Genomic DNA, 15,434 nt, shown 5'->3' on the forward strand with positions numbered 1-15,434 from the left:
CCTTCCCGTATCAGCGACATGAAACCGAAACACCACGTGAGGCTCACCTCATCTCCTGCAACATTGAAACACCGTGCAAACACGAGTTGACGAACGAACGCTCCTTCTCATCTCACTTCACTCGCCTAAACGGCACATCTCAAAACCACACATACCCGTCCGTCCGTATCCACTCTCAAAGCAACCTTTCCCGCCAAAAAATCACACATGGCCGCCACCAACCGCCCGCCGCCGGACAAATTCAATCACATACAAAACAACCACCCAACGCGGAGATACACTTCCCAAAGCGTGCATTCATCCTTTCCCGATTAACTGAAAGAAGTAATCCATGAGCGTTTGGTTTGGGGGCTAAAATTTGCTTGTTGTGATGAGATTAAATCTACTACTTGCTGCTGCTACTACAGTACGATCGATGAATGCTACCATCCACTAGTGACTACTGCTTGCTGCGATGTTACCGTAACAGCTTGCTTGGGCGCCTCGCGTCGCGAGCCTTCCTCACAGCAAGCAAGCAAGCAGCAACAAACCTCGTCTCTTGCGTCGAGCGTATACCGGTATCGGTCCACGGCACATGGCACTTGAAGGCGTCGTCAGCCAGCCGCGGAGGATGCTCGCACGTCAACACGATGAGGCATCCCGTGTCTGTCTTCGTCCTCGTTGAGCATACTCAATGGAGATAGCGGAATGTAGGTAGTGTAGGTAGCAGTGGTAGATTTGTTGGCGTTGCTTTATCCCCCAAATCGCCGATTGATTGTCTGTCTTCATCCAACATGTTTCGTTTCGTACGGCGTTGTTCTATCCTGTAGTAGCGACAGCGCCTGCCCTCTTTGCGCTGCGCTTTCTCTCATATTTCATGTAACATTCCAATTCATTTCGCAAAGGCGTAAATGGTTCGCCAAGCGGGTATCGTGTGTGCAAAAAAACGCCAATGTTTGCGCCGAATCGCTCCTTGTTGCTTTCAGGCATGCAGTAGTTTCGAGAGTAAAAGTCTCTTCTTCATCAGATGCGAGCTCGTTGTGCCCACGCTGATGGGCAGTAGATAGTGTCATGTCTCTAAAGCTTCATTCGTCGTCATTGATCTTGGTCTTGCATGCACGCGACCGCAACCGCGGCCCCGTAGATGGAGCTCTCAGGAGCCATCTTCAACGTGACGGCGCCTCGTGATGCACCCGACGCCACGCACAGCTCGTCTAGGCGTGTCTGGCACAGCTCGCGGTAGCCAGGATACTTCTCCACGATTGTACCGTTGCATGCGATGGTAACATGCGTGGCTTCGCCCGGGGCAAGTCCCTCGGACTCTGTGCGGGTCGTCCAAATGGCATGCAGCGCTGTGGCGAGGTATGCGGCCGCTCGCCGTGAGACCAGTCTTGACACGTCGCGAACAAATTGGAGTTCACTGACGCGCGGCGACGTGCGAAGAGGATGCGCTTGATGGAATGCTGCTCTTGCCTTGTCCAGCCCGGTCGTCGTGTCGGCCTCGAACTCTGCAAGAATTCGAGAATCCAATGCATATGCCTCGTCAAGTCGTTCAGGTGTCTGTCCACCAAATAGGCCAGCAGTGTCAATGGCTTCCAGAAGTATCAATCGGACTATCTCTCCAAGATATCGACCAGTGATCAGGTATTCAAGAGGTTGGAAGTCCGGTAGTATGTGTCTTGCGTTCAGTAGATCGTCCCAACGAGTTACGGGTAAGTGCTGTTTGCCGATCATGCTCATCTCAGTGTTCACGAGGACGTGTTCCGCCGCCTCGAACCAGCTTGCCGGTCGGTCCCCAAACTTGTCAGATCCAAGGGCAGCAACAGGTAGGTAGACTCCTGCGTTCGTGCCAGTACCCAAGATCAAGGACATCCGTGTGGTGGGGTCTCGGTAAGCCTGCGATATCAAGGTGGCTGCGCCATCATTGACAATAGCTCGCATCTCCACGTTGAGGTCTTTCCGCCGACACGACTTCATGATGAGCTCGCTGAGATCCTGTCCTTCTACACCATGCGTCGCGTTGAAGCCCTTGCCCATTGCTAGCAGGTTTCCCGTCCTCGGTGATGTTTGGCATATAGGGAAAGACCACGCAAGACCCATGGGTAAGTTTGCGTTCGTGGTGCCGTTGATGTGGTTGTACTCCACCAGCATATCGCCTATCCTCTCTGCCATCCAGTCGAAGAATGCTTGTCCTTTGAGAGCGCGAATCTGCTCATCGATCGCGAAGCTCCGTATCCTTCGTATTTGCAAGCCATCGTTTCCAGGCTTTGTCTTTCCAAAAAGTCGTATCAGTGCAATTCGAAATGTCGATCCACCAACATCCAATGCCAGGAAGTCGCCCCGCTCGTGTCCAGTAGGGAGGGTGTGTTGGTACGAGGGCAGCATAGATATCTCCGACTTGAGCAGCCTTTCCCGGCATTCCTTCTGCAGTTGTTGTGATATTGCCAGTAGGCGGTCTGTCTCCAACGACGCCTCAAACAGACCCCGTACCTCTGCAGCGAAGTCTTCCATGCTCTTGTCAACCTCCTTCTCTACTACATGGTGCACCCGTGCCCGTTTTGAAGAATAGGCCGGTTGCACCACTCGCACCACCGATTGAATCATCACGCTCATTGCTTTGCCCAGTTTGCTGGTGAACCAAAAGTCGAGCAAAGCACACAAACAATAGCGGCCAAGACCGAGCCCGACTGAGGTCATGAAGCTGCCAGGGCGGTTATTGGAGGATCGTCTAGTCGCGGATCGGTGAGATCAGCTGAGTCGCAGTGGCGGAGTCCAGGGACGGAGGGCAGTAAGGAATAATGGGTAAATGCGCGACTGTAGATAGGCCCAAGGAGGTGAGGTCTACACGGATGTCATGTGGCAGAAGCGGGCGGGAGATGTATAGATAGGCGGACTGCCTATAAGCATGCAGCGACGGGCCAGGCCAATGGATCGAGGGAGTGACAGTGAGAGCCTTGTTGCAGGCGAGGTGGTACACTGCTGGACGCTAGGAGTCGTATTGCAAGTGGGCCAGGGAGCGGATGGATGAGGACGCGCAGGCAGGCATAACAGTAGCAGTGGTGAGAGGCATGTGCTTCAGGCGGGGCGGGTCCGGCGAGGGTTGGGAGTGGTGAGGAGCGAGGATTGCAGCGAGGAGTGGCAGGATGGAAATGGCGTGAGAGCCGCAAAGGGTGGTAGTGTGCTGCTGCTGGTGGTGGTCTGGTGGTAGCAGTAAGGTATGCTGGGGGCGGCTTCAAGGTTCCATCGTGGATGCAATGGGAGCGGCCGATCGAGCATGGTGCGGCACGAGGGGACGTTCAACCAGCCAGCCCGCCAGCCAACCACCGCGGCGCGAATAAGACGGGCACGATCGCCTGGGAAAAAGCGAAAAAGGGCCGCCGACAATCACGAGCGGCGTGGAGCGGCGGAGGGTGTTGCTGGTGGTGAGTGAATGGGCTGGTGTAACGTAGTATCGAGCGACACAACTTGCAGCGTCTCCAAGGCTCTACCCGTCCACGAATGCGTCATCCGCCGACTCGCCTAGGTTGCCGGCCACATATGGACGAAAACCATTGAAACTCTGTACCGCACGCAATATCCGGTGTGTGAGCAACGACGCTGTGCCGCCCTCCGAGACAGTCGCGAGACCCTCCGCTGTATCAGACGACGCATCCCTCTGGTTGCAGCGCGGCGAGGAGGTGCTCGATCTCAATCCTACCGCATGTACGCCTCTGCCGTCTGCTACTGTCGCCGTGACTGGGCCCCGCTACGCCGTGGCGCCAGCGAGCTGCGTGGCAGCCACTGATCCTTTATCTCTGTCCGTGGAGCAAGGGCAAAAGAGGTCAGATAGACCGACAGAAAGTCGTCAGTCAAGCGTATACGTACTCGTGTACCGTTCTTGTCGAGGATCAGCTACATCTAGGGCACCACTACTGCTACTGCTTCTGCTAGTGCGGAAATACGACTCTGCACCATCTGAGACACCTCGGCGCTATCCAGAAGGATCTGACAATTACTGAATGCAGCAATCGTGAAGCAGAGCTTAAAGTGAATCCTTTGCATTTCGTTCCTGCGGCCGTCTACAACAGCGCACTTCTGTCGTGGTCTCAATTCATCTCACACGGGGTTATCACAAAACAACAGACCCCTCCAAGAACGCCATGCTCGATGATGCCGTGATACTCATCCATAGCCGCCAACAGCCGAATTCGCACAACCGCGCATGCACCTCGTACAATTGTGGAAAATGGTGCCTGACCTGGTGACCCATCGTCCCTCCAGACACGTGCAAGTCCAACGTTGCACTCAGACCTTCTCGGCATCCGTGGCCAAGGATCCGATCGGCTTATCTCCAATCACGTCGTCGATGGTCTCGTCGGTGAACTGGAGATCCTGCTCGAGCGGGACCGTGTCCTTGATCTGGAGGATCATCACTGGCAGGGCAATGATCAGACTACCTGCGAGGAGGCCCCAGCACGATGCAAACATGTTGATGAACGGAATTCCAATGCCGTCAAGGCGCCACATGATAGCAGCACCAGCCGACTGGATGCCCTTGTAGAAGCCTGCAAAGTTGGCAAGCTTGCGGCCGTTGTTGGTGATGGCACCCATGAACCAGTACACACACGTCTGCCAGGCCGCATCGTAGAAGCCGTAGAAGATGTAGAGGAACATTGGGCCGATGTAGCGGCCTTCCGTCCAGTCGATGAAGAACTTGCTTCCCTCAATCTCCTTCTCGGTAAGCCACTCAGCGCGCGTGTAGCCCTCTTGGAAGGCGTATCCGCCACCCCAGATGGCAAAGGTCAACACAAAGAGCGCAGCCCATGCGGCGTAAGCCCGAGTGGTACGCTTGAGTTTCTGGATATCGAGCGCATTGCCGAAGACCCAAGCACCGACAATCTGGCTGGACCAGTAAAGCACGCTGTTGAGAGCGCGAGTTCTGGTGTTGAACTTGGCGAGGTTGACGGCGTTGAACTGGTAGGTGTAGAACCAGTTGGAGGCGAAGAACATCGGGAAGAGCAGGATGACGAGCGGGTCGGAGATGAGAGTCTCATAAAGTCCCACCAACTCGGACTTCCACGATGGGTGCTTCATGAGAATCACCTTGGATCCGTCACTGCGAACGACAGACTTGGCGTCCACCAAGGTCCACGCGAGCACAAGACCGACGAGCGAAAGCACCAAGAAGCCAATGTAGGTGCCATCATTGACAGCGCTCGCATTGGTCTGGTGGATGTTCTGACCAAGAGGAACCTAGGCGATTTGAATTAGTGATCGTCCCGTCCAAACCGTGAAGAATGATGACTTACCAGGCTACCTATCACAGCGCCCAGGTTAAAGATCATCCAGAACCAGGATATGAAGCGACCCTTCTCCCTCTCAGTCGGGTAGGACATCATGATCGCGCCTTGAGCGGACCACAGAACACCTGCGCAGACACCGAGGAGAGCACCAGAGAAGATGATGTAGCCGAGGTTCTGGGTGTGGTTGTAGCAGAGATAGGCAGAGATGTAGACCGAGTAGCCAATGCCGCCGAATGACAAGGCCCAGCGGATGCCGATGGTGTTGGTGATGGTGCCGGCGAAGAAGCCGACGACGGCGAAAGTCGAGTAGAGAGCGGTGTTGGAGTCGTTGCTGGCGGTCGCATTAAGCTGTCCACCACCGCCGAGTCCATTGACGGCGTTGAACATTCCTGGCCATCATTAGCGTGCGCTCCACGTGGGCGAGTTCCAATGCGATGTCTTTGAGCTTACCAGGACATAAGAAACACACGAAAGCTACCAGCAGAAGCTGGGCTTTTGGCGAGGCGTAGTACGGCAAGCGCACTGGGCCAATGTTCCAGCTCTTGTATTTCCAGCCCGTTGGCGTGACATCGCCATGGCGAGTGTCGCTGGCAGTGTCCTGGACAGACACATCAGGCGTCGGCGTGCCCTTTTCAGAGACGTCCGCCATTGCTGAAGGTGTCGCGTGAGATTGATTGATCGTCAGCGAAGGTTGTGCCGGTGGGGTCTAGAGTTGCTGAGGGGTCGAGGAGAGGTTGAAGGCGGATGAAGAAGAAGCAAGCGTAGAATGAGGGTGGGAAATGCGCGGTGGTGCGCGCGATAGCATCAAGTACGACGATGCGATGCGGTGCTCTTCTCCCTCGAGCTGGTGGTGTTAAGAAAGAGAGACAATATAGTATCTCCCTTCAACGTGGAGGTGGAGGCGGAAGTGACCCCTGCTAGTGCATGTTCTGGTCCGCTAGCGCCGACCTAAACCTTATCTCTGGCCACCTTCGCTGAGACATCGCGTGTTGCTCCTACACAACCATCCATTATCTTGAAATGAATCCATACCACTACCTTTCTGCATGATAAGGATGTACAGACCCTGGCCAGGGCGTCTGTCTGCGTTCGTGGCGCTCACGACATGCTCCTCCATGTGCAAGGTTGTCGTGCAACCCTTCCGCCTATCTGGGAGCATCTGCTTTTTTGTCAGCTTCGGGTAAAGTAGTACCAGGCTTGGTATCAAGCAGTCGGGTTTGTGCTATCCAGCTGTTTAAGATTCTCCAAAGATGAAGTTAACGGCTCTCTAGCAAACCAAGCAAAAGACTCATTCACACCAACAGAATCTTCAAGCCTGACTACATCGACGTATGCTATTCTAACGGACTTCTCAGATGTTTCCGTGCCTTTTCCGAAACCTCACAAGAAAGTTAAAGAATCACAGCACCACATTTCGCAAGAAATCTCTCTGCCTTGCAACTTTTGAGCCGGCTAAAACGGCGACTCAATGGATCCAGGCCATTTGATCCTATTAGTGTCAAAGAATACTTCGCATGCAAAAGCTGCGAGAGCATAATGAGTAAAGACAACAAACACATGGAGGCTCTTTAACGATCCGGTACTGGCTTCTTACCAATCCCGAGCAGTGCGGCCCGACGGGCCAAGTCTTCGGGCAAGAGCGCGAGTTCAATGTAACCCAGCTATCAACCTCCCAATTCCGCCAGCGCTCGAAGACGCCAACAGGTACGACGTGCTGGCCACGCGACACTACATGGATACATGAACCGAATACCACTGAGGAGAAGGTGCCATTTCGTTATCAATAGCTTACGCTCCCAAACACCCACCATCCTACTTTCCACCGCCGGCATTCCTACCGACTCGCTATGAAGCATGGATCCGTCTTGTGCCCAGGTGTATGGAGCAAGGACGGAGTAGGCAAGGTCGGATATGCCAGCTGCCTCACGCTTCCATCCTGCGAGTAGGCTTTCCGCGACTGGCCACGAGGTAGCATGAGCTCCTGCCACGAAGCTCCATTCTGGTAAAAGTTTCAGTGTGACGTCGTCCATGGAAAAGGCCTGGCGCACATGTGGTAGCATCTTCCTAGCAACCGTATTGACACCGCAGCAGAGAAGGTCAGTTGATTTCCTTGCCTTGATTTCCTTCCTCTCACCGCAAAAGACCACCTGCTTTTATCAGAGTTTCATATTCTCTCGACTCCACTCCTTGCACACCCTCTCCCGGATTGCAGGACCCGACACAATGTAAGCTTCCGACGTGCTGTGCTACATTCCCACGTCAGATCCACGACTGAACAGCTGCAAGGAGACTTATCATTCGAGACGACAAGGCAACGGCCTCCAAGTACATCTCTGATTACATCATTCGTCAGTTACACCTTCCGCCTTGTTACCAAATCGATAAAAGCTCATCACCTTCGTACTCCAGACCGAATCAAGTCTTTCGCGCCTACGCCTGAGAAACCCTTCGTGCTCGGTCTCCCAACAGGTTCGTCGCCAGAAGGGATCTACAAGAACCTCGTCAAGGCGCACAAGAATGGCGAGATTTCCTTCAAGGATGTCATCACGTTCAACATGGTTCGTTCGCAACGCTCAATCAGGAGGCTTGCTGGACGATCCGCTCACGCCGTGCACAGGATGAGTACGTCGGCATCCCGCGCGAACACCCCGAGTCCTACCACTCGTTCATGTACAAGCACTTCTTCAGCCATGTCGATGTCGATCCGGCGCATATCAATATCTTGAACGGCAATGCCGAGGATCTTGAGGAAGAGTGCATTGCGTATGAGGAGAAGGTCCAGCGAGCGGGAGGCATTGAGCTCTTCCTTGGTGGTATTGGACCTGATGGCCATATCGCATTCAACGAGCCTGGCTCAAGCTTGAAGAGCAGAACTAGAGTCAAGACACTGGCATACGACACCATCTTGGCCAATTCGAGGTTCTTCGACAATGACATCAACAAGGTGCCTAAGATGGCGCTCACCGTGGGCATTCAGACTGTGTTGGACGTAAGTGTAGTACACATCTGTGGAATGGCTCTGGACTGACTTTCCCAGGCACGTGAAGTAGTGATCATCATCACCGGACCCCACAAGTCCCTCGCCCTGCAAAGATGTGTCGAAGGCGGCGTAAACCACATGTGGACACTCTCCAGCCTGCAACTCCACCCACACGCCATGATCGTCGTCGACGAGGACGCAACACTAGAGCTCCAAGTAAAGACCGTAAAGGTACTTCCACCCCTTTCCAACCCCCCTTCGGAGACCAACTAACACATTCCTCCTTAGTACTTCAAATCCATCGAACAAGTCGCCACCTCCCAAGGCTTCGGCCAAGCCCTCGCCTCGGCACAAACCATCCTCAAAAAGCGCGACTCCGTCCGCATCAAACTCGACAGCCCCAAATCTCCCACCTCCAAATCCTTCCTCGCGGGCCCCAAGCCAGACCTCACTCGCCAGATCACCACCGAGCCCCAAAGCGCCGAACCGGAGTCTACTACGAATCTGTCGGCGCCGCGCCCGGAGCTCACGAGGCAGGTCACGCCGGAGCCCGTGCTGGATTCGATGCATACAAGGTTGCCCGAGACGAAGCCTGCGAATGGGTTGGAGGGACTGGAGGTTAAGGAGTTGCCGATTAAGGCGATGCATGAGAGGGTGGATTCGGCGACGGCTTGAGGGGGTGAGTCGTTCCTATCTGTGGTTGGCGTTGGTGTTCAGAATGGCAAAACGTCTCCTAGAACTACTTCTGAGCTGTGGAGTTGGGAGGTTATTTAGATGGATAGAAAAAGCTTGCGAAAGAGCACCCACTGGGCAAGATTGAAATGAATGGAAAGGAAATTTCCAGCGCCTTGATGATGTCTCCCTTCCACTTTACATGTTTGAATGTTGTTACAATGTATTGTACATGTCTAGTCTACAGATTGGGCGTAATAGGTTTGCCACTGATTTCCCATCAGCATGGCCTTCTCATCGCACGAACCGCATGGGATTTACCAGAACTGCTGCGCGCTCTCCCGGTGAGCCCACTCCATTGCCCTGATAGCCTTCTTGGCATCGTCCCGCTGCCTCGACACATCGTGTCCGCCAGCGTGAGTGAGCACCTGCCTGCAGCGCTCGTCGCAGTGCCCTGCCATTAGCTTTGAGAGCTCGACCATGCCCTTTGAATCCTTCTTCCCGGTTACGTGGACCGTTGGAATCGGGATCTTCGCAGACGTCAGGCTTGGATGGATCGCTCGTGGAACTTGGGAGAGGTCGTCCTCAAGCCAGAAGTTCTCGTTTGTGTGCGCTGCGATGAAGCCGCCCTGCTTTGCGGTGGCGAAGGCCTTGGCTGTCGTTTCGATTAGTTGGCGCTGAGGTTTGCGAAGGGCGGAGAAGTCGCAGTCGGGGTATGTAGATAAGGTCTTCTTCTCCTTGGGCGTGAGGTCTGATAGGAGGTCGTGGCGGAAATCGTCGTCTGGGGAGAAGGCGATGACGGAGGAGAAGATGCAGGCCCATTTGAATGGTGGTTGAAGGCCGGCCATGGCGTGTTCGAGGAGATAGCTCATGGTTAGAGAGCCACCTTGGCTAAAGCCTATTACTCCGTCGAATGGACTGTACTATGTTAGCAACCATCATGAGGGATTGTGTTTCGTGCGACTCACCCTTCATCCTCGATCATAGAAGTGATCAGATCATGACTATGCCGCGTGTTGGATGGGGCAAAGTCGTCGCTGTAGCAGAGGAATGGCCCTGAGGTGAAGGTTCCAAGCCCTTTGGGAACGAATTAGTGTCTGAAAGAAGTCTGTGACAGCCTCGTGGTGTAGTACCTGGCGCCTTTTTACACTCGACTTCCCCGTCTACGAAGACAAACTCCCATTCAGGATCCGCCATTGATCTGATGGTTTGGAGCTGGCTCTCCATAATCCGCGCTGAGGTGCCATAGCCGTGGAGGCAGAGTATCTTGACCATGTTTGCTGCGTTGAATACAATTGGAATGGAATGAGGAGCAATGAAGCACATATTGACCTCTTTTATCAACCTACAACGCTCATGTATCCTACCTCTTCATGACACCACCTCTGTCATCGCTACGCAGTACTATGATGTTGAACCATCTAATCTTTCGAAAAACATACCGAAGACCCTCTCGCGTGTGGTTCTCGGCCGTCTTCTCGTTGTTTTCTCGCTGGTGACGCGCCTCGTCTTCACAATCGTGATCACGAACATTCAGATCGCGCGTTCAACACGTCGATCCTTGGGACGCTCAAGAGCCTCATGATGTATTCATCTCGATCTCTCGGCGACATCGAAGGTCGTCTCGGTGTGTTTTGGTTTTCGCTGGATGACGTCTGTCGTTGGGCGTTCGAGGGAGCGGAACCTGCGAGTCGTGTCGACGTGACGTGAGGGAAGCCTACTGGGTAGAGATCACAGGAAGTGTTAGCTGCGAAAATGTTGTGAAGTTGAGTGAGACGGAGAGGGAAAGAGGAATGATGTTCTTGTGGCAGTAGTAGTAGGAAGGAAGGAGCTGTAGTTGCATTGTGCAAGATTGCATAAATTTTATCTGCATAAACTCAAATACTCCATTACCAACACCTGCCTCCTGGGCAGTATCCTCGTCTCGTGAACATCATCAAGAGCTGAACAAGATCTAGTTCTTCTGTTCTCCATCTATACATGTATCTCATCTATCATTGGATCGTCTAAATCTACTCTCACAAAAGACTCCCGAAGATGGCACTCGCTACCTTCCGGCTCATGTTCTCACTTTGGGGAATCCAATGCCCCTGCTCATGCTCAATCACAGTCCTTCCAGCCCCGTCACACAGATCAACAAGACTCTTGCTCTGTGCGTGATAATCGTCCTGCTTGCCAAAGACGTGGACAGTGGGTAATCGCAGGCGAGCTGAATCTCGATCAGGCGTCCAACGCCTCGCCAGGACCTCATCCTCCTGCATCAACGGAGGTCTCTCCAGATACGACTCTGGGCGCGCAATGGGAAAGTCCCGCTCCTGCACCGCTTTGCCATGTAGATTGTCGATGGAGAAAGGCAGGCTTGCACTGATGAAGACAGCCAACTTGACCGGCGGCACGCTGCCAGCATGTGCTTCCTGGCGGTGGAGCAAGTACGATGCAGCCAACGCAGAACCCTGCGAAAAGCCCAGCAGGGCGTCGAATCCTTCGTCTTCGATCAAGTCGTCGAGGAGTTCGTGTGCTTCCTGGACATTTTCGAAGGTCGGCAGGCGATAATAGCAGTAGTATGGGGCTGGGAAGAGGTTCTTCACTTCTTTCGCCGCGTTGCAGTCGACCTCTCCGTCTACGAAGTCGAATAACCAGTCGTCTGGAAGTTTGGAGCGGAGGTGGCCTGGACGCGGCAAACATGGTCAGCTGAAGGACGACATCGAGGTAACAGAGTTGCCATACGAGTTTGCGCTTGAAGTATGGCACCACTTGTTCCCATTCCATGCACTGTTGAGTATGTCAGCCTCGTCCAGTGTACCTGGGTTAACATGGAAACGAGCTACATACAGCAAAGGAACTTCATCGTGAGCTAGATCCTAGAGCTTGACGCTGGCAGACTGCTCACGGGCAAAAGCTTGGTTTTGTGTAAATCATTCACTCTCGATCACTAGATTAGGGGCGGTCTTCACATGCTTTGTGACGTATGAGTTGACAAGAAAATAGGCCGAGCCTGGAGAGCCTCAACGCCGAGACCAAGCAGTATCCAGATACACTCAACAGAGCCTGACGGCATGGGCATGATGCGCCAACAATGGACCGACCCAGCACAACGGCGGAAGGTCGATTTCCAGTGTCGTGTGTCAAACGCCTTGCAGACTCTGTGAGGCCGAACAAACATTTCAGACTGAGGTTTGTGATCTTTGGGTCCACGTTGACAATTGTCTGTTTTCATACCTGCACGTCCATGATACACACCATGTCTTCAGAAAAGATCTCAATCCACGAGCTTGCCAAGCACAACACGACGAACGATGTCTGGATTGCTGTAAACGGGAACGGTATGGCCTCTTCTGTTATCATGAATGTTGCATGACTTATAGAGACGCAGTTTACGACGTAACATCTTACCTTTCAGACCACCCAGGAGGCGACAGACTCCTCATTGCAGCTGGTGGCAGCGATGCGACTGAGGCATTCGATGATGTGGGTCACTCTGAGGATGCCGAAGAGACCATGGAGGGAATGAAGGTTGGGAGTCTGAGTGGATGGGTGAGTGCGAATCAAGTCTTTTATCTTGAACAAAGCTAAACTTGCTATAGGTCGCTGCCGATGAGATCAAAAACGCCGCAAGTTTCGTCTCAGAGGCTATACCTGGTATCGACCAGGTCAACAGCCCAACTGATTCCCCTAAGCCGTGGACCACGTTGCATAGCTTTGCTGCCATCTGCTTTACTTTGGCTGTTTCGGTTCTACGGCCGTTCGACTGGCCGATCACACCGAGTATATTTCAGCCCCTGATTTCCTACAAGTCTGGACTTGTTGGTATACTTGGGACGGGATCCATCTGTATCTTCAGCGTTGTTCGATGGCTGCAAAGAACCTTATTGTCACATCCAGAGCTGCACGACTTTCCAATTCTGATCGATAGCAAGACCGAGAGGAAAGCCGTCGAGACAAGATCGGAGACTGCATTGGATCGAAACAAATACCGGCCCCTGACCCTCATTGAGAAGGACAAGGTCGGCAAGAATGCTTGGAGGCTGCGCATGGCATTTCCGGATCAACGCAGTAGATCGGGCCTTGCTGTAGGTCAGCACATCAGCTTGAGAGCTTCGATCGCTGGCAAAACCGTGATCCGAAGCTATACGCCGACGTCGAGGCCAACACATGCTGGTAGTCTGGATCTCACGATCAAAGTCTATGAAGACGGAGTCATGGGCAATCACTTGCAGGATCGCTCTCTCGGCGAACCGATACATGTTCGTGGGCCTCACGGTAGATTCCACTACCGCCGTAATGCAAGCAAGAAGCTTGTCTGTATTGCTGGAGGTTCAGGAATCACGCCCATGTTCAACGTCATTCAGGAGATCTGCCTGGACGAGAGGGATCATACAGAGGTTATATTGCTGTATGCGAGTCGAAGTGAAGATGATACTATGATGAAGCGGGAGCTGGAACGACTGAAGATGGTAAGACCGAGCAAACTGGAGGTCGAGTATCTTGTTAGCCGGCCTGCCTATGGAAGTGGTCTGGAGCCTGCCCGTTTCTCTGGTGATTACTTGGCTGAGAGGCTGGGTGCCCTTGACGATGATACGAAGTATCTTGTTTGCGGCCCCGATGCTATGGTTGATATGGTTAGCGAAGGACTGACTGGGTTGAACGCTGAGGCTGATGTTCATATCTTCTGAAAATGTATTGGAAACTTCAACGTGAACAATCATACCTGTCCTCTGTCCGTGCTCCTTTGTTGTCTTATATGCACGGTGTCTGCTGACATTGCCGGGTCATGAAACGATGTACTCCAAGAAGTTTTCACAGCGAGATATGGTCAGATAGGCCTTCCCAAGAAAGATAGCACCTGTCAGAGGCACTGATACATTGAGCTTCATTGGCGTGAGACTTTCAAGTTGAGGGTGAACGAAGTGTAACATTGCTGATGCAAAGCTTCGTGCCGAACGATTATATTACATACTACAAAGCCCTTTTCACTGTTCGAGCCAAAGTTGCTCCCGGTCCCATCAGTACAAGGCCCAGAACGCTGTCAACCACTTTCAACGTTACATCGTTAGACTTCCAGCCCTTTTCAACCCAGAACTGCCACACAAAAAAGGCTGCTCCGATGACATAGATGTCGTATTGCAGAAAGCGGTGAGCTGCATCGCTTATCATCCTCTGACTACCAGGCCGAATGTGAGAGCTCGTCGGTAGGAAGACTCTGCGTAAGGCGTGCCATGGTTTCGGCTGAAACAGCGGCAGCACGAGAGCAGCGAAATGTCCGATAGTGGCGTAGACGGTGGCAATGTCCAGAACTGTAACCAGAGTCTGATGTGCTGAAACGGTGTGCATAAAGGCCAATGAGTCACCGACTCGATCAGCCACGAAATATGCTGCCGCAAATGCCAGCGGTGCAAAGCGGTAGTAAGCCACTATCTTCTGCCGTAGTGGTCTTTGCAAGCTCAAGAGCCATGGATAAGCGAAGATTAGTGGGAAAGCGAATCCTATCATCGATGCAATCCATATGGCCTGTGTCTGCCTGACTGTGATGGGAAATCGGAACGCTAGCTTCGTGGGAGCTATAGCATCGAGCATGATCTCTGCCATGCAATATAGAGGGTAGACAAAGGCAGCCCCATATGCTTGATTCAACATCCCCAAGCCTGCGATGGTACTGCAATTTAATCAGCCTCGGGATAACTAACATGCAGAATAGACCTACAGAGCAGTAAGAGAAGTGGGCAGTGCATGCACCGCTGCCAGTCGAACGAGCATCACAGTCGAAGTGGCTTGCATTGAAGCATGCACATCCAGCAACATCAGGAAATATGGCAGATTCGACCCGTCCAGCAAGCCTTCATAGAGGATGACCGGCGTTATCATCCACTGGTCAAGCGTCTCGCTGCCGGTGTATTTCGCCGTCAGAGCATTGCCGTTTGGAAATCGCTTGTTGCGTTTGACTTCCACGATCGCTTTGAGAGACCCATCACGGCGTGGAACACCCCAGAGTAGGTCGTAGCCTTTGTATGCCAGTATCAATAGAAAGGAGCTCACAAGAAGCCCCCATAATGTGGTGTCACCGTCCATCACGTTGTAAGCCCAGCCAGGGAGTTTCGAAAACAAAGTTCGAAGAGTCTTGAGATCTTGCTTTTGGTCTCATGTTGAATGAGCCAGGCCGGCAATGACGATATCATGGGGGTTGCCACAGATATTTGAGCGAGCGGCGTATTGTTATGTCGGTGACTTGTGAAGTCGAACTCGCCTAACGATGCATGCCACTGTCTGCGCTCGGGCCAGCTGTTTTGCTTGCTGCCATGCGAGTGAAGCTCACACGCGTCAACAACTCATCGAGACTTCTACGCCGAACATTGAGACGAAGACCAACGCCGCCCGATCTGTCGGCGCTGGCATCATGACGATGGTCAATCTCGGTGGATATGGCCTGCGGGCTACGTATGATGACCTGGACAGAGGTATAAAACATTGTCCTTGCCTTTCAATGTCGAGAACATCATCTGCACAATTGCTCCAATCCCCAAAAG

The 15,434-nt window shown here is 53.1% G+C and overlaps 8 protein-coding genes across 8 annotated transcripts; 2 read left to right on the forward strand and 6 right to left on the reverse strand.

Moving 5' to 3' along the window:
- Nucleotides 1-1,074: 1,074 nt before the first annotated feature.
- On the reverse strand, nt 1,075-2,592 carry M409DRAFT_21980 (uncharacterized protein; the record flags this gene model as incomplete). Its single annotated transcript, XM_033806126.1, has 1 exon — nt 1,075-2,592. One exon carries the CDS (start codon nt 2,590-2,592, stop codon nt 1,075-1,077), a length of 1,518 nt encoding a protein of 505 aa, XP_033668722.1.
- A 1,671-nt stretch (nt 2,593-4,263) lies between these two features.
- M409DRAFT_21981 (uncharacterized protein) lies at nt 4,264-5,910 on the reverse strand (the record flags this gene model as incomplete). Its single annotated transcript, XM_033806127.1, has 3 exons — nt 4,264-5,211; nt 5,268-5,650; nt 5,712-5,910. 3 exons carry the CDS (start codon nt 5,908-5,910, stop codon nt 4,264-4,266), a joined length of 1,530 nt encoding a protein of 509 aa, XP_033668723.1.
- Nucleotides 5,911-6,726: 816 nt separating this feature from the next.
- On the reverse strand, nt 6,727-7,291 carry M409DRAFT_53794 (uncharacterized protein; the record flags this gene model as incomplete). Its single annotated transcript, XM_033812470.1, has 3 exons — nt 6,727-6,750; nt 6,856-7,016; nt 7,054-7,291. The coding sequence occupies 3 exons, from the start codon at nt 7,289-7,291 to the stop codon at nt 6,727-6,729; spliced, it is 423 nt and encodes a 140-aa protein (XP_033668724.1).
- M409DRAFT_65917 (uncharacterized protein) lies at nt 7,290-8,916 on the forward strand (the record flags this gene model as incomplete). The annotated part of the gene is made up of 6 exons (XM_033816718.1): nt 7,290-7,486; nt 7,548-7,609; nt 7,671-7,819; nt 7,879-8,250; nt 8,299-8,472; nt 8,530-8,916. The coding sequence occupies 6 exons, from the start codon at nt 7,290-7,292 to the stop codon at nt 8,914-8,916; spliced, it is 1,341 nt and encodes a 446-aa protein (XP_033668725.1).
- A 314-nt stretch (nt 8,917-9,230) lies between these two features.
- M409DRAFT_53796 (uncharacterized protein) lies at nt 9,231-10,188 on the reverse strand (the record flags this gene model as incomplete). The annotated part of the gene is made up of 3 exons (XM_033812471.1): nt 9,231-9,831; nt 9,882-9,990; nt 10,047-10,188. The coding sequence occupies 3 exons, from the start codon at nt 10,186-10,188 to the stop codon at nt 9,231-9,233; spliced, it is 852 nt and encodes a 283-aa protein (XP_033668726.1).
- A 743-nt stretch (nt 10,189-10,931) lies between these two features.
- Nucleotides 10,932-11,761, reverse strand: M409DRAFT_21984 (uncharacterized protein; the record flags this gene model as incomplete). Its single annotated transcript, XM_033806128.1, has 3 exons — nt 10,932-11,581; nt 11,641-11,685; nt 11,746-11,761. The coding sequence occupies 3 exons, from the start codon at nt 11,759-11,761 to the stop codon at nt 10,932-10,934; spliced, it is 711 nt and encodes a 236-aa protein (XP_033668727.1).
- Nucleotides 11,762-12,267: 506 nt separating this feature from the next.
- Nucleotides 12,268-13,586, forward strand: M409DRAFT_65918 (uncharacterized protein; the record flags this gene model as incomplete). Its single annotated transcript, XM_033816719.1, has 3 exons — nt 12,268-12,451; nt 12,611-12,644; nt 12,827-13,586. The coding sequence occupies 3 exons, from the start codon at nt 12,268-12,270 to the stop codon at nt 13,584-13,586; spliced, it is 978 nt and encodes a 325-aa protein (XP_033668728.1).
- A 297-nt stretch (nt 13,587-13,883) lies between these two features.
- On the reverse strand, nt 13,884-14,979 carry M409DRAFT_21986 (uncharacterized protein; the record flags this gene model as incomplete). Its single annotated transcript, XM_033806129.1, has 3 exons — nt 13,884-13,904; nt 13,960-14,566; nt 14,615-14,979. The coding sequence occupies 3 exons, from the start codon at nt 14,977-14,979 to the stop codon at nt 13,884-13,886; spliced, it is 993 nt and encodes a 330-aa protein (XP_033668729.1).
- Between the last annotated feature and the right edge of the window lie 455 nt (nt 14,980-15,434).

This window comes from Zasmidium cellare (genome assembly GCF_010093935.1).
Source record: "Zasmidium cellare ATCC 36951 unplaced genomic scaffold M409scaffold_14, whole genome shotgun sequence".
Lineage (NCBI taxonomy): Eukaryota > Fungi > Ascomycota > Dothideomycetes > Mycosphaerellales > Mycosphaerellaceae > Zasmidium > Zasmidium cellare.